This window comes from Vicugna pacos, chromosome 20, assembly GCF_048564905.1.
Source record: "Vicugna pacos chromosome 20, VicPac4, whole genome shotgun sequence".
In the NCBI taxonomy this organism is placed as follows: Eukaryota; Metazoa; Chordata; class Mammalia; order Artiodactyla; family Camelidae; genus Vicugna; species Vicugna pacos.
In genome coordinates, this window is record NC_133006.1 from 37,301,551 (window position 1) to 37,327,794 (window position 26,244).

Here is a 26,244-nt window from a genome sequence, read left to right on the forward strand (position 1 = left end):
AGAAAGAAGAACAAAGCTGGAGGCATCATGTTTCCTGATCTCAAACTACATTAGAAAGCTTTAATAATCAAAATAGCAAATTATTGGCATAAAAACAGACCCATAGATCAATGGAATAGAATAGAGAGCCCAGAAATAAACCCATGCATACATATATGATCAACTAATTTACAACAAAGAAGCCAAGAGTATATAATGGAGAAAAACAGTCTCTTCAATAAACGGTGTTAGGAAACTATGACAGCCACATGTAAAAGAATGAAACTGGACCACTAACATCATACATGAAAATTACCTCAAATGGATTAAAGACTTGCATGTAAGACTTGAAACCACAAAAATCCTAGAAGAAAACACAGGCAGCGAGCTCCATGACATCTGTCTTGACAATCACTTTTTTTGGATTTGACACCACAAGCAGGCAACAAAACAAAAATAAATAAGTGGGACTACACCAAGCTTCTTCTGTACAGGAAAAAATAAATAAACAGAATGAAAAACCAACCTACAAAATAGAAGAAAATATTTGCAAATTGTACATCTGATAAAGGGTTAATATCCAAAGTATATAAAGAACTCACATAACTCAATGGACAAAAAAAAAATCCAATTAAAAAGTGGGCAGAGAATCTGAGTAGACATTTTTCCAAAAACACACAGGTGGCCAACAGGTACATGAAAAGGTGCTTAATAGTACCATTGATCAGAGAAATGAAAATCAAAACCACAAGGAGATATCACCTCTATTTAGTAGAATGCCTGTTAACAAAAGACAAGAGATAACAAGTGGTGGTGAAGATGTGGAGAAAATAAAACCCTTGTGCACTGTTAGTTGGAATGTAAATTTGTGTGGCCACTATGGAAAACAGTATGGAGGTTCTTAAAAACATTAAAAATAAAACTACCATATGATCTAGCAATTCCACATCTTCATATTTAACAGAAGAAAAGAAAAACATTAACTTGGAATTATATGTGTTCCCCTGCCAATGTTCACTGCAGTATTGTTTACAACAGCCAATACATGGAAGCAATATAAGTGTCCAATGATGGATGAATAATAAAAATGTGGTGTGTGTGTATATGTGTATGTGTGTATGTATATATATATATAAAATGTATGTGTATACACACACACACACAATGGAATATTATTCAGCAATAAAAAATAAAGTCTTGCCGTTTGTGACAACATGGATGGACTTTGAGGGCAAAATGCTAAGTGAAATAAGTCAAACAGAGAAAGACAAATACCATATGATCTCACTTACCTGTGGAATCTAAAAACAAAAAATAAAACCAAACTTTTAGGTACAGAGAACAGATTGGTGGTTGCCAGAGCTGATCTATCACTAGATCTGCTTTACAAATAATGTGGAAAGCAGTTTTTGTCAAAAGAAATGAAAAAACACTAATAGTAACATGAAAATATGAAACATCCTGGTAAAGGTAAGTCTACATTCAAATTCAGAATACTCTAATACTGTAATACAGTGATGTGTTAATCAACTCTAGAATAAAGATCAAAGGATAAAAATATTTAAAATAAGTATAGCTATAATAATTTCTAATAGATACACAATATAAAAAGAGATGGATTATGAGATCTAAAACATAAAATGTGGGTGGGGAGAGAAAAACGGTAGAGTTTTGTATGCCATAAAAGTTAAGTTGTTATCAGCTTGAACTAGATCTATAAAATGTTTTATGTAAGCCTCATGGTAACCACAAAGCAAAAGTCTATAGTAAATATATAAAAGATAAAGAAAAGGGAATCAAAGCATACCACTACGGAAAATCATCAACCACAAAAGAAAACAGCAAGAGAGGAAGAAATGAAAAGGAACTACAAAACAGCCAGAAAACAATTAATACAAAGGCATTAGTCCTAACATAGCAATGATTACTTTAAATGTAAATGGATCAAATTCTCCAGTCAAATGGCACAGAGTGGCTAAATGGATAAAATAACAAGACCTAACTATATGCTGCTTACAGAAGACTAAACTCAGCTTTAAGGACACACGCAGGCTCAACGTGAAAGAATGGAGAAAAATATTCCATGCAACTGGAAACCAAAAGAAAGCAGGAATAGCTATGCTTCTACCAGACAAAATAGACTTGAAGTCAAAAAATGTAACAAGAGACAAAGAAGGTTATTATATAATGATAAAGGGTTCAATTCATCAAGAAAATGTAACAACTATAAATATATATGCACCCAATATCAGAGCACCTAAATATTTTAAGAAAAAACTAAGATCTGAAGGGAGAAAGTGACAACAAAACAATAATAGTAAGGGATTTCGGTACCTTCTGTGGGGCTGGAAAGGAGGCATGCTGGTTGATGGGACTCCAGTCTCAGGACACATGCTTCTTGACACAGACAAGTCTTATTCCTGAGCGAAACCCCGTCCTCCTCCCCTCGACCTTCATGCATATTTGGAGCCGGTAGGCACATCACCATGCTCTCTCCAAGGCCTGGCAACTGTCACTCTGTATAGTGACTGGATCTGCCTCAATTTGAGTAACAGCCTAGCCTGCCAAAATCAGATTCATTTTGCTTCATTCTGCAAAAAGAGTTTAAAATTCTCTCACCTCTGTCCTCCGAGTTTTGCAGTTTATGTTTGAAGCTAGCACTTGTCGTCGACGACTCTTGGGTCACAGTCTTTGAAAATATACACACACACACAAATACATGTATTTATGTCAAGATAAGAAACACATGGTGCTGTATTATCCCTTAAGAAGGAATAAACCAATATAATATTAATTCTGAAAAACCCGATGAATAACCAACAATTAAATAGTACCTTAGATACGTTTCCTTCAACATCTGAATGCTCCAAGGAAGAAAGCTCACTCAGTGGGTGAGGACTGTGAAGTTCTGAGTATGAGGGATAATGAAAAGTTTTCAGGGAATAAGCACACTGAGAAGAAACTGAGGCCATAAAATTTCAGTGTCAATCTACATATAAAATTTCACCATCCCCCACGCCCCCCAAAATGGACACAGCTCTAAAAAAGAAAAATCCCCAAACCAAGAAGTACTTTGGATCTTTCAGGGCACCCATGGGTATTAATTTTATAGGTCTGTGCATGAAATCAATAGCCACTTACCCCAACTGGATCAGTACCTTCAGCAGCTGCCCATCTGGCCCCAGATACATGACAAAGACTCTATCACCTCAATGTTGTGGTCCTTCTCTCTCCTCTCTTAGATTGGCTCCCTTTATTCCTCTTACTCTATTGCTCTATTTTTCCTCTCTCCTCTTTTCCTTTCCCTACTTCTTTTCTGCTGGTGGCAGCCAAGCTAAGAGGCTCCCAGTCATGTGCTTACTAAGCACCATTATGTGCCTGTCAACGTGCTAAAATGTAGAATGATAAAGAGCAAAACAAAACCCCTAAAATTTAAATGATGCAGATCATTTTAATAAAATACAGGGGCGGGGGTGGGTGCGGTGAGATAAACCCTATAGGTCAAGGGCTGGCAAACTCCAGGCCCTCAGGTCAAATCCAGTTTGACATCTGATTCTATAATAAAGTTTTATAGAAACACAGCCATGCCCATTGGTTTATGTCTTTTCTGTGGCTGATTTGGGGCTACATATGCAGAGACGAATGGTTGCAACAGAAAGTATAGGGGCCATAAAGCAAAAATAATTACTATCTGGTCCTCTACAGAAAAGTCTACTGACCCCTGCAATAAATCATTATTTGAATTTTCTTGCTTCTTTAAAAGAGGAAGAACACAACAATTCTTGTGCATAAGCTGATCTCAAATGTTAAAACAAAATTAAGACACAATGAGGGCATAAAAGAGAAGAACAATCAATCACACCTTCACATTTTCTTCAACAGATATTAAAAGAAATATGTTTTGTTTTTTCAAACTACCTTTGTCAAAATATAATTTTTTCTACATAAATTGACAGAAAATCACATACCTGTTTTCTGGGCAGAATCTTCAGGAGTTAAAAAGGCAGAACTACTCTGAAATTTTGCTCCAGGAATTTTTGGAGGTGTGGCATTTTTTTGTCTGGAGGTCTCTTTCCATAATGGTGTTAGAATTTTAGCCTAAAATATAGTATTTTTAAAGTGTTAACATTCACAACCACTCAAAACAACTTATCGAAACGTTCTAAGACGTTTCCAATATCCTTTTAAAAAGTTTAAGTATTGAATATGCTCTATTCGAAAATAACCTCACTAAGACCGTAAGATCCCAAGGCTGGAAGCCCATTAGAGCACGTATCAATTGATAAATCTGACTCAAAGATGACTCGCAAAGTTCTCCAAGTGTGGTCTTGAACCAGAGCCTCGGCAACACGTGAGAACTTGATGGAAACGCAAATTCGCAGGCCCCACCTACAATGCACTCAATCAAAATCTCAGCCTGCGTTTCAGCAAGCCATCCTGGTCATCCTGATCATCACTGAAGCCTGAGATCCACTGTCTAAACCAGCAGTCAGCAAACTACAGCTCACTGCCTGTTCTTGTAAATAAAGTTTTATTAGAACACAACACACGGATTCTTTGAGTATTGTCCATGGCTACTTTCATGCTACAAGGGCAAAGGTGAGTGGTTGCTACAGAAATCATACAGCTTGAAAAGATGAAAATATTTACTATCTGGCCTTTTACAGAAAAGGTTTGCCAACTCCTGCTCTAAATTATTCTCTTAAACTCCAATACAGAGAAGTGAGTTTTAGATACCACTGTCTGTACAAAGTCAGCAGTGGCCTCACTGGACATCAGCTGGACTTCCTGTCAGTTGCATACCTTATGTTTATGGATTCTCAAAGCTTTGATGTTTCTTTGGTACCTAATTTTTTAAAGCTATATCATGCTAAAAACTGTTCTTCTGGCCTTTTTCTGATAACCCCTTATTTCAGGTTGAACTATTCAACAGATATTTAGGTACTTACTCATAGGTTTAAACTATAAGCTATCTCAGTCATTACAGAACATGAGTCCCTTAGATTCACAGAGGACAACACCCCAGGCTGATGGAAGAAGGCAGGCAGTGGGGAAGGGCAGAGATGGAGCTACAATTAGAGCTCTGACCACAGTTATTTCTGTACGAGTAAGCAGGGTGCTGGTGATGCTCTCAGAATCCCAGCAGCTGCCCTTAGAAAATTTCTAAACACTTGGCACGATAGTCTTTGGGCAGTGTGTGTGTCTGAATACATATATCTAATATATGTACACAATTATTATATATATGTCATGTATTATATATACATGATTACATATAATGTATAATGATCTACATTACATAGAAAACATATCATGTATATAGTGTGTGTATATATATATATACACGCACACTCTCTCTATATATAAAATTTCATTTGACAACAAAAACCAACCCCGGAGAAAGGTAATCAAGCTAAAAACATGATAAATTAAGCTTTGAATTGGTCTGGAGGACACTAGTGTCCATGTTCTTAACTACTTCGCTATAAAACAAGGGTAACTGAAGAGAATCAAGAGACTTTCAGGGCTTATTCATTGTTTATATAAACCTGAAGGCATTTCAACGACTTGCAAAAATAAAGATTTAAATGTTTAAATCACTAAAATCTTTGAGAGTAACATGTCAACAAACTGAAAACTAAAGGAAGAATTAAACCAAGAGATTTATTTTAAAATATAAATTCAGAAGAGGATACATTTGCAGGAAATCAGAATAGCCCAGGTTTTAAGCACTGTTGATAATAAACATCTTTCAACAAATTTGGAAACGATGAAAAAAGATTCTAAATCTTTATCCACGATTCATACTAAATGTTCAGAAGTCTTTGAAGTTTCTATTGAAAGTGATTTATGAGTAAACCACTGGTTTGTTATTCTCATATTTTGGACAGGAGTTTTTTTTTTGTTGTTGTTGTTTTATTTTTGCCAAATAAAGGTAGTTTAATCTGAAACAGATTAACTTGTTTCATGCTTTCACTGTTAAGAGCACACAGCAGGCCAGATAAAATTTACTTACTTGGTCTTTCTCAAGGTCACTGCCACTACTGAGAGGGAGAGGTGGCAAGACTAAAACGAAAGGGAATAAGTATACACAATGGGTAAGTTTACTTATGAGAAATACAAAAATATACACCAGAAGCAACTCCCACTTCCCACAGCTTGCCGAAATGCCTCGCTCTCAAGAACTCTAATTGTTCTGCTTTGCTCATCACCCAGCGTGAACTCTCTGCTCCAGATCACATCCCTGGATGCTGCTTTCAGGTCCCTTAGTTTGCCCTTGTACTTTTATGTAATTAGAATGCTTCCGTGTCTCCACACCTCATCAAATCCTACCCTTTCCCCTGGATTAGCTGAAGCTCCACCCACCTCTTCCTTGAAGCTTTTCCTGAGGATTCCAGCTTATGTCGGATTCCTCTGAACGGACCTCCTTACTCCGTTCATCAGTAGCTCTTATTTAACTATTATTGGTCAATTCCACACTCTTTTGTGCTGTTTCATGTACGTGTATTTTCCCTTCCCGATGTACTTGCATCAGAGAAGGAGGATTACACGATCATCTATCTCTTTGGTACCCGCTCCCATCACACGCTGGAAAAGTAGTACCTACTGATGGATCTGAAAGGTGCCTGGAAAGGAAACACCCACCAAACTTACTTCTGGCGCTACTTCTGGTTCTTTTCTTTTTCCTACTAGGATATGACTTTAGGGATTTCCTTTTTTGGTTACTGGTCCAGGACAGGTCACTGGTGCTAGTACTTGAATCTTGATTACTCTCTGAGAAGAGGTGTTTCCTATAGCTCAACTTACAAACACAAATGATAAATGAGCACTATTAAAAGGGCACTGGTACCATTTATGTACAATTAAGTATATTACTACAAAGTTAGACAAAAGAGAAGTAACTCCTTCAAGAATCCTGGGCTCTCTTACAGAATAAAAGAGCAAAACGATTATTTCATTTGTCAGTTCTCAACCAAGCTACTGTTATAAAAGATGACAAAATGCTCTCTCATCAAGTATCTGCAACTTAAGAGATGTTAGGGAACTGTCCAAAAGCTGATGCATCTGATTTCTTACCAACACAAACTTCAAAATACTAACCCAAACAACAAAAGAAATTATAAGAATTACTTTTGCAAAGACACGCTTGTCTATGTCTTAGAGGAGCTAAAATAAAACAAAGGGGTTTTCTATTTACACCGTAAAGCATTTTGCAATTGAGCCTGGACTCCAAAATTTAGAGATTTAGGGCAAGTTTAATTCTGTTTTGGTGGATTACTCAACTGTACATTGATGTTTATGTTTTAAAAGTCTGGTTTTTGATTAGCTTTTATGAATGCTATGACAAATAAATGTGTATGCTCGATTTTAATACCGAATTTTTGACTTTAACAAAACACATAACTCTGAACCCTGTCTGTTGTGCCCCTCCGGTGGGGGAGGCGGGGGCCCAGTCCTTAAACCACCATGCCTCTAGAGGGCGCTCCATCATTCAGCTGGTAAGACAGTCTTATCTCAGGTCAGGGAGGATTCTTACGAATCCAAACATACTAAGTGGTGACAATATCTGACAGTCTTCTCAAATACGAAACGGATCAGCTGGAGGATACACCCTGTGCTGAGAATGGCAACATGCAGACTCAGCCCCTGAGACCATCCTATGTCAGGGGCTGTGTCACCCTTGTTTATGTAACATGACCTGTAACTTTTGGTGGTGGGGGGGTATTATTTTATTTAATGGAGCTACTAGGGTTGGACCCAGGACCTCGTGCATGCTAAGCATGAGCTCTACCACTGAGCTACAGCCTCTTCCTAACCCATAACTTTTAAGGTGGGTGATTGTGAACTATTGTTCTAAGGAATCCATTTTTGAAGACACAATTATTCTGACTTTAAAATGTTTAGCAGTTGAACATTTTGTAAAGAAGGTCATTTTTAAAAGTAACTTTGTAAACCAGGCGTATTTGCATCTTACTCCTACAAGGGAGAAAAAAGAAAGTTTATGGAACTCACTACATACATCCAGAGTTTTTCACCCTGGTGTCTTGCAAAACGCAAGCATTACTCCCTTCAACGTGCCCGACTGAAAAACCATGCAGCAAGGCTGTCCCAGGCTTTTGGGTTTTATATAAAGAGATGTTGAAAGTTATTTACAAAAAAAAAAAGTATCTAGAGCAGTGGTTCTTAAGTTTGGCTGCATATTAGAATCACTAGGAGAGGGGCTTTGAAAAACCCAATGCCTAGATCACTCTGTGTCAATTAAGTCTGAATCTCTGGGGAAGAGTTCCAGGCCTCCCCTTCCGCTTCCCATGTGATTCCAGCTGGAGCACTGGGCAGCAGAGAGTGAAGACCACTGCTAAGAAAAAGCAAGAAGGAGCCTTAACTTGTTGGTTGGAAGCCCATGGTGTCAATTTTAGGGAAAAAAAATTTCATTTACTGCTCATATATACATATTTTTAATGCACTGGACAGGTGGGAATTGGCTCACACAGGAACGAAGCCATGTCATTGGCTAAGAACCAAATATTTCTTTCAATTCATTAACATTCTATTCAGCTGCTAATAAGTCTTTAACACTCTCTTGTATTTATGTAATCATTTCTTAAAGCAAGACCAGACGTTTGGCTCAAAGCCTAATACAAGTAGAAGTACAACTCGATACAACTTTGTCATTTTCTGTTGTATTTATCTGGGTGCTTACTAACTATTTGTACGACTAATGCTGATTTTCCATTTGAAAGTGGAATACTTCCTTTTAAAACAAGCTGAAGATAGATTTAACTGAGAAGCATAAAGAGCAGAGGAATGTCAAATTTTGAAGATGGTATGCAAATAACAAAAATGTGGTAAGTGTTGCCCCAAAACAATAAAAGGTATTCCATTACCGACATCCTTGTTTCTTGCTTTCTGTCACCCTCAAAAGCAGAATCTTTCCTAAAACAGAATATATTGAATTACCAGAGCTGTACCACCACCATTTTCTCCTTTCATCACTTGATAGCATTTCTTTTCCCCGTCATGTGCCCTTTGTCTGATTGTGAGCCCAGCGCGTGGGAAGTGCCCCATTCTGCGACAGACTTCTTATCTTGCAGTCCACTTCTACAGATCCTCTGCCTGACAACCGGTTATTTAAAACAAAACAGACTTCTGCTGAGCCCTTCTCTGTCGGGCATATAAAGACTGGAAGGCAGAGTGGGATCATCAAGTCGACAGTGAGCCGTGGTGATGCCACAGATGCATCAGTGCCTCCTGCCCGGCTCTGACTTCGAATCCACCAGGTGCAAAAAAAAAAGCTTTTCCTGATGATTAGTGATATTGAGCCTCTTAATATATACTTATGGGCCATTTGTATATCTTCTTTGGAGAAATGTCTCTTCAAATCCTTTCCCCATTTTTTAATCAGGTGATTTTTTTTTTTTTTGCTACTGAATTGTAGGAGTTCCTTAGACATTTTGGTTATTAACCCCTTGTTATTATATAAAAAAAAAATCCCACAAAAGATAAGTGTTGGTTAGGACATGGAGAAATTGGAAATCTTGCATACTATCCGTGGGAATGGAAAATGATGAAGCCACTATAAAAAAACAGTAGGGGGGTTCCTCAAAAAGTTAAAAATACAAACAGCAGAAGTTTTTCATTTTGATTAAGTCCTATTTATCAATTTGTTCTTTTATAAGTTGTACTTTTGGTGTCATATCTAAGAAATCTTTGCCTAACCCAAAGTCACAATATTTTTCCTTATGTTTTCTTTCAAATAGGTTTTACATTTAGGTCTATGATCCATTGTTATTTTTTTTTAAATACAGTGGAAGGTAAAGATTGAAGATTTCTTTTTCGTATATAGATAGACACTCAACTACTCTAGCATCGTTTCTTGGGGAAAAAAAGCTGTTATTTCTCTACTGAATTGTCTTTGCCTTTCTGTCACAAATCAGTTGTCTATATATGTGTAGTCTGTTCCTGGACTTCCTGGTCTGTTCCATGTATTTATCTGTCTTTATGCCAATATCATACTCTCTTGATTACTGTAAGGTTATAGTAAGTATTAAAAACGGGTAGTGTGTTAGCCCTCCTCCCTTTGTGTTTCTTTTTGAAATTTGTTTTGGCAATTATAGGTTCTTTAAATTTCCACCTGCAACTTAGAAATAGCTTGCTAATTTCTAAAAAACAAACAACAAATAAAAAACTCTGCTTGAATTGAGATCACGTTGAACCTATAGATCAGTTTGGGAAAATTGGCATCTTAACAATAGTGAGCCTCCCATTCCATAAACATAGTACCTCTCCCCATTTATTTAGATTTTGCTTAATTTCTCTCAGAAATGCTCTGTGGTTTTCAGTATAGAAGTCTTACACACCTTTTGTTAAATTAATCCTTAAGTATGTCATTTTTTCATACTATTGTAAATGGTATCAGGTTTTTTTTCCTCTTATTGCTGCTAGCATAGAGAAAGAAACTTGATTTGTGTATTACTTTATTTCAATTATATCTCAATAAATCTGTTAAAAAAAATTGCGTGTGACCCAGTCTCACATGGAAAAGTGGCAAATAAACTGATGCCAAGTGATACGTGTTTTCTGGCAAGGGACAGTCAGTGTTTTGCTGCAGAAAACTGCATCACCACAGATAGCATTAGGGGCATAATGGTAGAAACATGTAGATCAAGAAAACATTCCAGTCCTGCTCAGATCAACTTACAGAAAACTGCACAGTGCTCTCTCCTTGTGTGGGGCATGGCCAGATGCAAGAAAGGGGAAAACCTAGACAGTGGAATTGTAATTAACTATCCACATTAACAGCAATCCATGTGGCTTATTAGTTTTTTAAAATCCCTTACCTAGATGTGTCATTTAATTTAGAAACCTGAGTTTCTGCTGGTGGTTCTTGTAAATCTAAAGAATACTCGGGTTCTGAAGCAACTTCTAAGCATGAAAACGAAAAACAAAAATTGTTAGGCAACTCGAAGTAAACATTTAAATATACCACTCAAGCCTTATTTATGATTTTTAAAAATCTGACCTTTTGGAGTATCATCCAGTTTTGTTTTCTCAGGTGAATGATCGGCTGTATTTGTTTGCTGCAGAAAAAAAAATATGTGTATATATACATATTTGTTTAATTATGGTGCCTTTCAAATTATACTAAGATATCAGGCTCTTCATTAGATTTGGCTCCAAATGACTTTTGGTTGTTCCAAAACAAATTGATACCCACCCTCAGGAGATTTGTCACTATCAAAGACAATCAAAGTGTCTCAAAGTTACTAAGGGAACCATCAAAGGGAGACTTACAAAACTGTCTTCAACAGCATCAGAACTGTTGAGATAAGTGTACAAGTTCCCACAGAGACAATCTATTTGGAGGAATAATCTTTGGTATATTTGCTAAAAAAGAAAATCATGACACTATCATTGCCCTTCTGTATAATGTGCTCATGTGATGAAACACACAGAAATAGGGACTGCACTGAACATCAACATAGGCCAAGCGGCGTGTTAGGCGCTTTATGTACATTACGTCTTTAACCCTAAGAGCGCCACACTGTGAACCAGCTACCACCTTTGTTTTACAGACGAGAAGCCTCAGGCTGAGTGTGTTTAAGTGATTCTCCCAAGTTCACACAGTTAGTGAGTGAAAAGCAGGTCTGATTCCAAACATTAGGCTGCTCTTTTGTCCCCAAGCTCAGTCTCTCGATCCCAAACGAGGGAATAAGGCAAAGCCAGCCAAGGCATACATTCCATGGGAGAGCCACAGTGAAAGGAGAAAAAACACACATGGCAGGTAGAAGAAATTTGAAGGAGGAGATAGTTAGACAACTGGCTGGCCAGGAGAAAATGGACAACAGGTGAGGACGGTCAGCCTCCACCTGCCAGCATCCTGGTGGACACAGTTTAGAATCCTGCCCCCCGTTCCCTGCACTCACCGCAGGCTCAGACTGGTTATTTAAGGGGAGGGTCGTCAGGCAGTGGTCATCTTCAGCGCTGGCTAACTCTGCCAGCTCAGTGGATTCCTCTGCTTGGCCTGTACACATTATGAGAAGAGCAGTAAAAAGTGGTAACAATAACAATACATAACGCTGGGTACGCCCCCCTCTGCGCTCTTCGTGGGAGTCACACTGCTGGCACTTCACCATCTTTTGGTAAGAGCTGCTAATTAGGTCCTGCCTCAAACCTCAGACCAAAAATCTATGGGTACTTTGGAAAACAGCCTTTGGGTCTAACTCATAAGAGAAAGATAATCTGAGTAGGGCCAGCTCTGTGCGTAGATGGACCTTTACACACCCCATCACATGCCTCCTGCCACCCCATCATTATTTCCCTTTTGTCATTTCCAACTGACCCCAAGAGAGACTGTAGCAGGTGAAGAAAGTAATTCCAAGTTTAATTAGCAACTTTTCTTTCTCTAAAGGTATAACAACACATTAATTCCTCTTATACGACCACAGGTTTTCAGTGACCTCTTTCAAGTAATATTTTATCATTGATGTTACAGGGAATCCGGGTAAGACATTTGGGATTTTCCAGTATACCTGGCTCTTTTTCATGGCTGCTAGGCGTCTCAGTGTCTTCTTTCTCAAACTCACCAAAAAGGTCTGAGATTTTTGCCTGGTGAGGCATCACCTGAAATGCAAACCAAAAGCCACATTGATTTTTAAAAGTAGTAATTCATGAAAAGTGATATAAGTCAAACAGTGAAAGATCAACACCATATGATCTCACTTATACGTGGAATCTTAAACAAACAAAAAACAAGCTCATAGGGTTAGGGTAAAAATAAAAACAAAAAACAGTAAGTGCACAGATAAAGAAAGCAGATTGGTGGTTCCAGAGCCCAGAGTGGGCGGTGGGAGAAATGGGCGAAGAGCGTCAGAAGGTACAAACTTGCCATTATAAAATGAGTATGTCATGGGGATGTAACATACAGCGTGGTGATTATAGTTACTACTACTATATTGGGTATTTGAAAGTTGCTAAGAGACTAAATTAAAAGTTCTCACAAGAAAAAACTTCTAACAATGGTGATGGCTGTCAATTAGTCTCATTGTGATGAATATTTCACAATATATACAAATATGGAATCATGATGATGTACACTGGAAACTAATACAATGTTTTATGTCAATTATATCTCGATTTTTGAAAACCCCAACCTGGAAATTTAAGAGACATGAAAACATTCTAAAACATATTCAAACAGAATTAAACTTGCCACCTGTTTGTCTTCTCCTAAAGCTTTCATGGAAGCTTGTAATATGTTGAATTGCAATTCAAAACGGATTTCTATTTTCATTGTTTCTTTGCTTCTGATATTAATAGGCTCCTTCAGGTGAATACTGAGTATCTTCATCTCAGCCTCTAGCAAAAAATAAAGCACACTGATGCACACAACATATTGAAATGCTGTATTTTTTAATTTTTAATTTTAAATAACTGCACTGGGATATTTGTTCACTGTCCAGGTTTTTCTGCAATGAGAAGTGGAAAGGAAATTATTTCAATAGTTACTCTGATATTATTTTTATTAGATGCACATATGCAAGATGTCCTAAATCCTTTGTGAAAAGAAGTATAAAATCCATATAATTACCTAGTATTTGGTTTTAACTCCTTAGTAAACCCAGTTGCTTAAAAACTGTTATGTATGCTGAGTTACTTTCAAAACATCCCTTTAAAGACCAAATTCAGGAATCCTGGTCAAATATGATTACAGCTGAAATGCTGACCTGGACTAACAACTTACTTCTGCCCAGGATCACTCCTGATTTCATGCCCCTCAACTCTACCTACCAAGCGGCGAAGAAATGTGAGTAACAGATTTAAGAAGGGGGAGTCAGAGGGCTGATATTTAAATAGAGGAGGTACATACCTACATAACTCATCAGTTACTGTAAATATATGCGAAAGGTAGGGCAGGTACAATAACTGTCTTTTAAAATCGTGGTACAAAGCATACCATTTACCTTGTTAACCATTTTTAAGTGTAGGGCTCAGTAGTGCCAAGTATATTCACATTGTTGTGCAACAGATCTCCAGAACTTCTTCCTCTTGCAAATCTGAAACTCTGCACCCATTAAACAACTGCCCGTCTTGCCTTCCCCACCGCCTCTGGTACCCTTCATTCGACATTCTGTCTCTATCCATCTGACTACTTTAGATGCCTCGCTGAAGTGGAATCATACAGTACTTATCTTTTTGTGACTAGCTTCTTCCACTGAGCATAATGTCCTCAGGGTTCATCCACACTGCAGCATGTGCCAGAATTTCCTTCCCTTTTAAAGCTAGATACTATCTCATTGTAAAGATAGATCACATTTTGTTTATCCATTCATTCATCAATGGACACTTTCGTCATTTGTGCCTCTTGGCTATTGTGAATAATGCTGCTATGAACATCAGTGTGCAAATCTCTTCAAGTCCTGCTTTCATTTCAGTTTTACTTCTGGATATATATATATATACTGCTGGATCACATGATGATTCTACTTTTAATTTATTGAGGAACTATAACCACTTTTACAATGAGAAAGCCAGGCAAGTAATTGAATCCCAACGTTCCAAAGCGGAGGAGTCACCTCCATCTTTTACCCCTACATCCCGGCCCTGAATTACAGCCCTCCTTCCCTGACACTCATCACCTCCCCAGCACTCACCACCCTCTCTGCTACCCCGAGGTGCAAGCAGAGTCTGCCCTAGAATTAACTAAACATGTACTGCAGGTATAACATGAAATAGTACTCAGGACTCAATGTGGGGGCGGTGCAGAATCATCATCTTACCTACTACGCTGAAATTAAGCACTGCTTCTTTTGAAAGTCTTACGGAGTCCCACAGGACACTCTTGGAAAAAATAAGTGAAACTCATGAGCACATTCTTGGATATGAACACTCTCTAAGCCCTTAGGTCTAAAAACAGCAATCAAGCATGGTTACCTCGGTATTGTTTATATAAAAAGTTACACTCTGACTTCCTAGGTTGAAATCAATCCAAAATTTTTCTAATTTTTCATCTGCAGGTTTTCTCATCTGTAAGATAAAATTTCAGCATTAATCTTGTGCGAAAGGGTCAAATGAAAATTACTCCATTAAAAACAGAACTGCTCTTCCTAGGACGACACCACGTTAACATTACAGGGTCCCCCTTGATTGCCTTACTCATTTCTGCAAAACAGGAGGAAGGTCTCAATTTTATATAACTAAACTATTTCTAGAAAAACTCTACTAAGCAATTTAATAGATACTTAAATGTGTCGATGACTCTATACACACAAACTTTTTTTGTTTTCTGGTGAGAATCACAGAGAAAACAGCTCTATGTTGAAGCAGTAACTGTATCTGGATGGAAACGTCTAGCAAAGGAGGTGCTGTGATCAAGTATAAGTGGTGATTTGCCAGCTAACTTACCATTTGTCAAAATAAAGCTAAGACTTGAAGATTTCAAATTACCCTCATTTTAATTGATTACAGTCAGCCCTCTGTATCCATGGGTTCCAAATCCAAGAACTCAACTGACCACAGAACAAAAATATTAGGAAAAAAATTTTCCAGAAAGTTCCAAAAAGCAAAACTTGAATTTGCCACACACTGGCAACTACTTACATAGCATTTACATTACATTAGGTACCATACGTAATTCAGAGATGATTTAAAGTATATGGTGGGATATGTGGAGGTTACACGCAAATACTAAGTCATTTTATATAAGGGACCCACAGGGTGGGGTGTCTTGGAATCAATCCCCCACAGATGCTGAGGGATGATTGTATTATAAATATTATGCCTATAGTTAAAAGAAAGAAAGATTTGGACAGAATGGAGTTTATAGAAAGTAAGTGTTTCCTTCTCTGTCCCTCAGCTTCCCATAGGTATCTTTCCATGGGCACCATTAACAAAGCCTGTTTTTTCCCCAGATGTGTTCTAAACACATATCAGGACGTACTTATTACATTTTTATTCTCAGCGATGGAACAAACACTAGACTTAACAATTCCATCACTTGCTTTTCCGATTAATAGTATTTCTTGGACACTGCTCCATCATACACACCTGCTTTCTAATAGCTACAGAGTTGAAGGAAGGCTTTAACATACAATGTATGCTTACTGGAAGCAATGTAAGGACTCCTACTGACCCTGGTAGAAATTTAGAAGTCCTAGGAAGAAGAGAAATCAAGCAGAGATCAGAATCTTCAGTCAACCAGTAGGAAAAACAGAACTGAGATACAGCAATCAGGCTACGAAAACCAGCCCTGGGGAGAAGGAACTCATGGTGTAGCCATGAGTTAAAGGCTCAGCTCACAGAGGCAAAGAAGGGGCTCCCGACCCAAAACCAAGAAATGGGTAATTAGGATATTCTGGAGATGGGGTTCAGGAAACCTCGGCAGAGTCCAGGCACAGAGACCTTTGAAGATTTTTACCCCAAAAAGGAGATGCTGTAGGTTGGGGCACTTTTATTTACATGAAGGATCTTGTTCCTCTAGAAACCAAAGAAAGGGATAAAAAGATACTGCTCCACTTTAGACTGTGAAGTACAAGGTAGAAAGATCTAGAGAAACGTGAGTGACCCGAGTGCTGAGGACAGACCGGGAAATGTAACTGGATAGAAAGAAGCAAGGGACCTGCCCTCCCCTCCACTCCAGGCGTGAGTAATGTCACCCATTAACAGGATAAAAGAAGGCATGGTTCCCGTACCTGACCTTGTGAACGCAGCATAAGCCCCACGATTCCTTTATCCAGAAGTAACAGTAGGGCTCTTAACTAATACGCTTCAGAGCTGAGACCTCTAAGAGGAAAAGCAAGCTTCGTTTTTAAAGAAGCCCTTCTATGGAGCAACAGCAGTTTGATCTGATGTAAACCTCACTATGGGTTTCATTACACGCCACCCACCCTCGCAGCCCCCGACAGAGACAAACATACCTCACGTTCATCAGCAAAAGCAGCGATGCACGGAAATGAACAGACCCTGCAAAACACCTCACAGTTAAAAAGTGAAGTAAAACATGGGTGGACCCCACACACCACCTTGCAGACATTCTACAAACAAGATTAACGACTTGGGTGTGCCACCGAGTTCCTTTGTAAAAAGTATGGAAGGGGCTCTCAGACTCGCAAATGGAAATCTACTAGGGGCAGAATTCAGATCTCCATCTGGTCTCCAACACGCCAGGTTGCTGGTAACATACCTCCACCCAGTTGCTTGGCAAGAGTCTTAAGGAATAAATTTAGCAAATATTTCCCCATCAAGGATTTAACTGTCCGTAATGCATCTATCCCCAGGAACCTCAGACCTACAGGAAATCATTCATAAAATCTTATTGGAGGACATCACATAAAAACCATTCCAAATCACAAGAAAATACGTTAAAGACTGATGGAAATCATTTTTAAACCCACACGAATGAATTGCTAGGCAGAATGTGTTTATTCTTCTGAGGTTTCTACTCAGAGGATAACTCAGTAAATGCTGGGTCCTATGCTCTCTCCTAAAGCAGAGCCTAGATTTTTTTTTTTTTTATAATAGTAGACCTTTTCAGACTAGGTCTAGTCAATAAAGTAATGCTCAGAGAAATGTCTTACCTTCTTTGGTCGCCAAGTCTGTCATTTAGGTGATTGAGAAACTGTCTACAATCCTTCAAAGTAAATAATGCAAATTTTTTAATTTTAAAATATCAAAGCATTTTATTTAAATGCTATCCTTTGGAACATGTAAAGGCCAATGTTTTGTGTCTACATTTCCAGGATCCAGGGACATCACAAAGCTTCATAAGGATTCGTTATTAAGTGTGATATAACTAAAACAAGACTTTGTGTCTCAAAGGGGAGGCTCCAGACTCCTGTTCTGAACTCCCAGCCATGAGATCTGCAGCTGAGGAATGCTTAGGTCTCCAAAAGTTACACGTGCCATTACCTTTCACTGGGCTAGAAGAGTTAAGTGAGAGAAATATCCCTGATTGATGACTGACATTGTAATATTTGACTAACCCAGTGGGCATCCATCTCCCTACCGTCTCCCAGCACAAGCCAACCATAAACCCATACCATTAATCAGTTGGGAGTTTATCCTGATGTATTTATCCACTGCCAATTTTCCTCATCAAGAGTTCTCTGTCTCACTCCTTCCTGAGTTCTCTCTCCAAGTATGTTCTTAGTTCTCCCAACCAACAACTATTAGGAAGGCAAGTTTGCTGCCCTCAAACTCTAAAGCCAAAGTGTCCCTCTTGTTAGCGAGGACCGTCTGTTGTGGTCCAACAATCCTCACACTCCACGTCTAGCTTCGGCACTAAAATGGACAACATTAATGCAAGCCTTCATCTAAAAGCAGTTCCACTAAGAAGCTGATTGTTCTAGCGGGAAAGTGATTTGAGAAACAAGATAATTACTTTTAAGAGGGGAAGGTATAAATCAGTGGTAGAGCACATGCCTAGCATGCACGAGGACCCGGGTTCAATCTCTAGTACTTCCAGCAAAAGTAATAAATAAATAGATGAACTTAAGTACCTGCCTCCCCCTCCCCCACAAAAAAGGCAAAAAAAAAAAAAAAAGATAATGACTTTTGCCATATTTGCCCCAAATTCCCCTGCAGATGAGGGAATGACCCAGGAGAAAGGCAACTGACATGGGAGTGTCCACAATGTCCCAGGCACTTGCAGCTTCTCTCATTTAATTCTCACACTTTTGAGGTGGGTTTTATTCCCATTTTACAGATGAGGATGCTCAGGCTTCAAGTCAACTAACAGCAACAAGGCTATATTGTATAATCCAGGGAGTACAGCCAGTACCTTGTAACTATAAGTGACTTGAGTATCACCATTAAAAATTGTGAATCACTGTCTTGCACGCCTGTAACTAATACTGCACATCAACTATACTTCAGTGAAAACAAACAAAACCCCAAAAAGCAAAAGTCAACTGCTGTGCCAAAATGGATACACCACGTCTGTCAGCTGGGGAGGTGGGACCCAAACCCCACCCATGGTCTTTCTCCAAAAGGACCAAGCTGCACCTTGGCTAAACAACTACCTTAGATCTGGCAACAGGCTTGAAGTCAGGTTTAACATATTCAATAATATACCTGAAGATTCAGATTTAATAGAATCCTAACTGCCCACAGCAAGTTTTGATCAGAAAGGCTTTGTTCAATGTGAGCCTTGTTATTAAGAACTTTACCTTTTCCTATGGGAATCACTCTCATTTCAAGAACTTTTTTAAAGGAGAGGGAAAACACTTTAGCTATTTTAGGATAAAGGTGAGCATGTAGCAAAGCCATTAACTATGTCTGTACTATCGAAGGACACAATCACAGTGAGCCCAGGTTGCATGGAAGACATGGAAAATTACTTTGCCTCCAAATGGTAGAGGCTGGAAGGCTCACGACACAACCAACCCATAATAGTCCTCTGCCACTAGAGCACCCACGCCAGCCTCAGCCTCCCATCACCGTCCCAGCTGCTCTCTGCAAGGCTGAAGTGCACGTTTTTGTTTTTGTTTTTGTTTTAGGGGAAGGGAAGTAATTCGGTGTATTTATTTATTTTTTAGTGGAGGTACTGGGGATTGAACCCAGGACCTCGTGCATGCTAGGCACGCGCTCTACCACTGAGCTATACCTTCCCCCTTGAAGTTCACGTTTTTTTCTTCTCTGACTCTCCCTACCCTTCAATGTTTGTTGAAAATCGCTTCCCACTCCATGACACTGTCTCCAATGGATCCATTAAATTCACACAGTTCTGTGTCCAGGCTAAGTTTCCTATAAAGACGCCCTAAGTGTATGCCTGCATTTGGTCCACAAATGTGCTGTTTCTACAGTCCTCAAGTTATGCGTGGGAAACAGGAAGTTTGAGAATGGCAATTTAACCACATTTAAGAAAAAAATCCTCCCCTGAGCCCAAAGCACAGGAAAGCACTGAGAGGATGCTTCCTTAAGTACAGATTAGATGGAATTTTCATGACCGAGAATCTCACCGTCTCAAATTCTCGATCCCTAATTTCTCTGAAAGCCTCGGCAATGCTATCATCTTCAAACCACTGGTGGACGAGGTCTTCCCTTGATTTTTTTGTCGTCAGTCTACACAATGCTTCACAAAGAGCAACCTGCTGGTCATAATCTAGGGATTAAAAACATGGTAGACATGGATAATTCTGGGCACAAAGCGAAAGAAAAAATGAGTTCCACAGATTGGCATCCGCTCTAAGGAGTCTCATCTTAGAAGACTAGCACTGTGTTTGATAAGCAGCAAGATGCATCCAGGAGCAAATATAATCACTTAAATTCATATTTAAGAAACATTAGGGGGAGGAAAGCTTCCTTGTACATTACTTTGCAACTTCATGTAAATCTATAATTATTTCAAAGTTAAAAGTTTTTTAAAAATTTAAAAAAATATTAGGGGAAAGATTCAAACAATAGGTCAGCATATAATAATTTTTTAAAATTACGGGGAGGGTATAATAGCTCAGTGGTAGAGTGTATGCTTAGCATGCATGAGGTCCTGGGTTCAATCCCCAGTATCTCCATTAATTAAATAATTACCCACCACCAAAATAATAAAAATTACATTTCTGTATTTTATATTTTAGATGTATTAAAATATTCATCAAAAGCAGCTTTGTCCAGTCTTAAGAAATACTTCTACTATAAAAATAAAATCCCTAGATAAACTGTGGTTTTCCATAGAAGAGAAACAAAAACTCCACTTATAAACATGTTTACACCTCCAACAATTTTAAGGGTAAAAAGCAAGTTGCAACTGGGTAAGATGACATTTATAGAATGCTTTTAAAATTTGTAAAACAGTAACGTATGTTGCTTGTGAATACATAGAGCAAAAGCAGAAAAATATTCTTGGAAATGGAAAACAAACCCAAGTCAAGGATTACCTCCACAAACAAAAAGGGGAATGGGGCAGAGGTGGACACAGGGGCTTTACCTGTTACTCTGATTTATTTTAAAAAGGATTTGAAGCAAATGTAGCAAAATGATAAAATCTGACTGAGCTGGTGGGTGAGTAAAGGAGTATCAATTATTCTTGACAGTTTACAGCATGCTTAACTCTCTTGTAATAAATTAAAAATAAAATCCTAATTTCTATCTTCAATGTGACCCTAATTTACTCCCCATAGTTCTAAGATGCTCATAAAACCCCCAATGTCCAATACTTAATATTCTAATATTTAAAATTTTAAATACTTCTTACCACCCACAGTCAAGATTGTCCTTGCAAGGTCTTTCCTGAAACATTTAGATAAATTTCATTTTACTGAAATGAACATAAATAAGGAAAACTTTACTATATTGGCATTAACATTTTAAACCAAGGAGTATATTTTTGCAAGTATTTCAAATTCAGTATCAGCATTTCCTCAATGTCAAGAACACATTTTTATGGAAAAATTCTCAAGTTTATATACTGACTTTATACTTTTTAAAAAGAAGCTAGAGCTACCATTCATTCTGAGGTTCTAGTTCTCATTCTGTAAAATAATTTCAATTTGATGATCTCTGAGGATTCATCAAATGCAAAGATTCTGGAATTTTCTAATCACCTCACCAGCCTGTGAGGATATATATCCACCCACCCACCCCAGTTTGACACCTGGAAGAAATGATACAGCAGGTGCTGTGGGTCTTTCCTATAAGCTTTTGGAATGGATTTTAAACACTGATCAATTTAAGTTACAGATGGAATGGGATTAAAGTTATTACATGATTGCAACTAGACCCCCATACTGCCCATTCATTTAAGAATTTTGATTAAATGTTAACAAATATGATACTGATCTTCTTTTAATGTCTGAAATAACCCCCATTTTAAAGACTTGTTATGAAACTCTGTAGCTTTCTCATAACAAATGGACTGATTTGCTACTTCTAAAATAGAAGCCTTAAAACAGTACCGCTGAGAGTTCTACTCAATTTTATGCTTGCAGATTTGACGTTTGACCTCAAGTCCAGAACATTCCAGACTAGAACACACAATCAGGTAGGACCACTGCATTAGTCTGGAAGCTGAGGTGAAAACATCAGGTCAGCTGCTCTCCAGATCTAAGCACACAACTAAGGGTAATGATTAAACTAACGTATTCAATGACTACTTTGTAGGAAAAATTCAGAGGGAACATGCATCCTGCAAAGACCAGTTAGATGGACAAACACAATGAGCTCCATGCTCACCAATCACCTCCTCAGGTCTACACTACGGCCAACTCACGGCCCCTCCTCTCCCAGTCCTGGCTGCACGTCACCTGACGGATGGTGTGCCACAGTGATGTCACTGACGCTGGTGAGTGGTCAGCACAGCCATAGGTTTCAGTTCAAATTTCCAGAGTGCTGGTGTTCCTCTTGCCACAGTCACATATGACAACCTTACGTCCAAATTTCAATGTCCTAAGAACTACATAATTGTGAGTGGGTCACCAAAACCCTCATATTCCATCCCTCTGAAAGCCATACAGTCCCTGTGGGTGTAGTTAATAGCCAGTGAGCTCTGAGCATCAACTCTCCCTCAGGCAATGTGTTAATCACCTTCAGTGGACTGCCTGAAATTGACCCATGCAATCACTCTATCGATCAGGTATTAATGTGGCTCCATTTCACAGATGAGCAGACCGAGGTATAGTGAGGTTACAACTATGATCTACATTACTATACATAAAATAGATAAACAAGGGCCTACTGTATAGCACGAGGAACTATATTCAGTATCTTGTAATAGCCTATAATGAAAAACAATCTGGAAAAAGTAGACATATATGTATAACCAATCACTTTGCTGTACACTTGAAACTGACACAGCATTGTAAATCAACTATACTTCAATTTAAAAAAATTTTTTTTAAAAAGACTGTGATGTAGAGAAGGCAACCAGCTTAAGTAGCAAAACTAGGATTTGAAGCCAACTGATCTGGCACCAGTCTGTACCCCTTACATTCTCCCATGAATCACTAATTTTGTTCCTATGCACAACGAAAAATAATCTACAGCCTAAGAAAGCATTTCACCTCACGAAATTGATGTGGAAAAAAACCGCCCCGAACACCACGCTGCTAAAAAGAAGAGCTCAGCAGTCTAGTTTCCCCCCTCAGCTCAGGGCCTGATCTGAGCAGCTTGATGACTGAAGGAACCAAGTCATCAGGCCAAAGTGGAACAAAGACAGATTTTGTCCTGACGTCACCACCTAATCGAGTGAAGGTCACGTACATAAGACGACACGGGTCTTCTGACACGAGGAGCTGTTTTCTCTCTTCTCGAGGCACGGCTTGTAGAATGCAGTTCAAAGTCCTCAGGCCCTGGACGGAATTGAGGAAGGTGTTCATGGGGGAGAAACCAAAGAGACCTGGGCGTGAGCATCTCCAAGGGGTCCAGGGCAACGGCTCTCAGGGTTGTTATTTGCAACTCACCTCCCGTTGGATCAAATGGTCCACAGCCTCTTCTGTCACCAGAAATCCCAAGGTAAATATGAAGGAGACCAACATCTGACTTTTCCCTGAAAGCGGAATTTTAGAGGAATCAAACCGCTGCTAAAAAGAATAAGGACATGACTCCTACACAGGGGGAGGCAAAGGCTGGAAAGCTGTAAGCAGGCAAGGTTTCAGAAACAATACAGTCGGGGCAAGGGACAAATTACAGCCTGCCTCCAGTTCGAGAACCCGCCCCCAAGGCCACCATCAATTTGCGCAGCACAGAGCCCACCGCGGAAAACAGCAGCTGGACCTGCGAAGTGACACTGTGATGATCGCATCTCAGGCAAAGCCACTGTTTGTGTCCAGACTGAGCCACGTGCCAAGGGCAGCTCCTGCACACACTTCCCCATTGTTTCTACGCATTTCTTACACTTGTGTATTTTGCAAAAATAAAAATTTTATAAAGGTCTGAATGCTAACAGAAGTGGGAATTTTTAAGTAAAAGGTTGGCCTTTATTAAACAGCTTAATCCTAGAAACATGAGTGGCTACTTATATATCAGTACCTTGTAAACTAAAAAAAAACAAGGGATGTGGTCACACTTTATGCCTATTAATAAACTGTTATTGATGACTTCATTTATGCACTGTTTACAAAGACATACATACAATACAAGCCTAAAGCCCCAGACTAAATCTGGGTAGACGATGAAGAATAAAAACAGGTTGAATTCCTGTCATGTATAAAGGAGAAATAAGCTGCTATCACACTGATGTCGATAATTAAATTAAGAGTAAGAACCAGAAGAATAAAACTAGGACAGAAGTCATTCAAATCACTAGAGAGAAGCTAATAGTGAAAGAATATAAAATCCATATAGCAAAGCACAAAGCAAAGGAATTATAAAAACAAAACGCATACAGGTGACTGGATAAAGAAGATGTGGTATATTTATACAATGGAATACCATTCAACCATAAAAACCGACAACATAATGCCACTTGCAGCAACATGGATGCTCCTGGAGAATGTCATTCTAAGTGAAGTAAGCCAGAAAGAGAAAGAAAAATACCATATGAGATCGCTCATGTGTGGAATCTAAAAAACAAAAACAAAAACAAACAAACAAAAACAAAGCATAAATACAGGACAGAAATAGACTCACAGACAGAGAATACAGACTTGTGGTTACCAGGGGGGTGGAGGGTGGGAAGGGATAGACTGGGATTTCAAAATTGTAGAATAGATAAGATTACACTGTATAGCACAGGGAAATATACACAAAATGTTATGATAACTCACAGAGAAAAAAATGTGACAATGAGTGTGTATATGTCCATGAATGACTGAAAAATTGTGCTGAACACTGGAATTTGACACAACATTGTAAAATGATTATAAATCAGTAAAAAATGTTAAAAAATGCATACAATAAAATGTATCTTGGAACAAAAAGGAAGGAATAATTCTATCAATGGCAGGAGGAGGTGAGGAGGTGAGAAGGTGGTCACTGAAAACATCTTTGTACTTCACAGAGAGTGAGATCAGACATCGGCTCTGTAGAGCCTGGACACTACCCGCCGGCCGCGTACAAAGTGACACGTGAAAGTCTGACCCTTGCAGAGAGATCAGCACCCCCTGAACTGGCCAGAGTGGGCTCCAAGCACAATCTGCTATTGCTACGGACTGAACTGCTTCCCCCAAAATTAATATGTTGAAGCCCAACCCTGGAGGCAATGGTGTTTGAGACGGGCTCCTTTGGGAGGTCATTCAACTTAGATGAGGCCTGAGGCTGGGGTCCTCATCACGGGATTAGGACAGGATGCCAGAGAGTTGGCTTGCTCTCTGCCCTGTGAGGACACAGCAAGAAGGGGGCTGTCTACAAGCCGGGATAAATTTCTGTTGATTAAGCCCCTCCGCCCGCAGGATTTTGTTACGGCCGCTGGGGCTAACTGATGCAGTCACCCAGAGCGGCGTTTCCTCCACCCGGGGCCACGGAGTGACTGCAAGGATTATATAAACCTATTAAGTGGTCCAAACAACAACAATAGACCGAATAGAACTCTCTCATACATATTTTTGAAAAAATATGCTGTGTGTATACACATTGTTGTAATCAACAAAAGACAAGCTTTTAAAAAAATTTTTTTTGTTTCACGCCTTTATTGTGATAGTTTATTTTTAAATGTTCTAAAATTCAAAGTAGCTTTTACCACTATGTAGTTTATCGGCCAGTTTTAGAGACAGTAACTCTCACTTTTGAAGTTCAGAAAAAAACTGACTTCAAACTATTCAGGGAGGGGAGGGTATAGCTCAAGTGGTAGAATGCATGCTGAGCATGCAGGAGGCCCTAGGTTCGATCCTTAGTACCCCCTCTGAAAATAAATAAACCTAATTACCTTCCCCCCACCGCCCTGCCAGCCAAAAACAAACAAAAAAAATTAAAATAATACACTAATAAATAATTTAAAATTTTTAGAAAAAGAAACTATTAAGATCCCCCGACTTAGATTATTGGGACCTCTTTTTAAAGTCAAACAAGCACTGTGCATACTTAAGAAAAAATTCAGTTTTAGAAACTTACATATCCTTTATTTATAAGATACCATTCACTGTAGAATGCAGTGTCAGTTTAATAACAACTTTTCAAAAGAAAAATAAGAAGATGGGCAGTAGGGAGGGGACATGTGCATTTAAGATGGCCCCAGTTTCTCTGCATCTTTGAATCCATGGTTTCATAATTCACAATGTTGGATTACCTTTAACATGAGCTAAATTGAACAAAATCATTGCTCTAACCTCCCAATTATCTACCTTTTGCACTGTTGAAAGACAGAAAGGCATCGGAATTGGCTCCAAGTTAAATCAGAAA

At 38.8% G+C, this 26,244-nt stretch overlaps 1 protein-coding gene and 1 non-coding gene across 2 annotated transcripts in view; both read right to left on the reverse strand.

Annotated features, from left to right (window-relative positions):
• The window catches only part of SYCP2L (synaptonemal complex protein 2 like), a 46,100-nt gene that overhangs the window by 18,994 nt on the left and 862 nt on the right, over positions 1-26,244 (reverse strand). The window contains exons 3-21 of the mRNA XM_031688101.2: positions 23,370-23,455; positions 23,170-23,258; positions 21,167-21,201; positions 19,935-20,077; positions 17,553-17,605; positions 16,893-16,938; positions 14,911-15,003; positions 14,757-14,817; positions 13,193-13,335; positions 12,510-12,600; positions 11,904-12,001; positions 11,000-11,057; positions 10,818-10,902; positions 8,865-8,913; positions 6,634-6,781; positions 5,996-6,045; positions 3,948-4,077; positions 2,814-2,887; positions 2,599-2,668 (exon numbers count right to left, since the gene is read on the reverse strand). Of these exons, the coding sequence (XP_031543961.2) occupies positions 2,599-2,668; positions 2,814-2,887; positions 3,948-4,077; positions 5,996-6,045; positions 6,634-6,781; positions 8,865-8,913; positions 10,818-10,902; positions 11,000-11,057; positions 11,904-12,001; positions 12,510-12,600; positions 13,193-13,335; positions 14,757-14,817; positions 14,911-15,003; positions 16,893-16,938; positions 17,553-17,605; positions 19,935-20,077; positions 21,167-21,201; positions 23,170-23,258; positions 23,370-23,455 (1,602 nt within the window). The remainder of the gene's footprint in view (positions 1-2,598; positions 2,669-2,813; positions 2,888-3,947; positions 4,078-5,995; positions 6,046-6,633; positions 6,782-8,864; positions 8,914-10,817; positions 10,903-10,999; positions 11,058-11,903; positions 12,002-12,509; positions 12,601-13,192; positions 13,336-14,756; positions 14,818-14,910; positions 15,004-16,892; positions 16,939-17,552; positions 17,606-19,934; positions 20,078-21,166; positions 21,202-23,169; positions 23,259-23,369; positions 23,456-26,244) is intronic.
• TRNAA-AGC (transfer RNA alanine (anticodon AGC)) lies at positions 19,512-19,584 on the reverse strand. The gene has a single exon. It is a non-coding gene; the product is annotated as a tRNA-Ala (tRNA).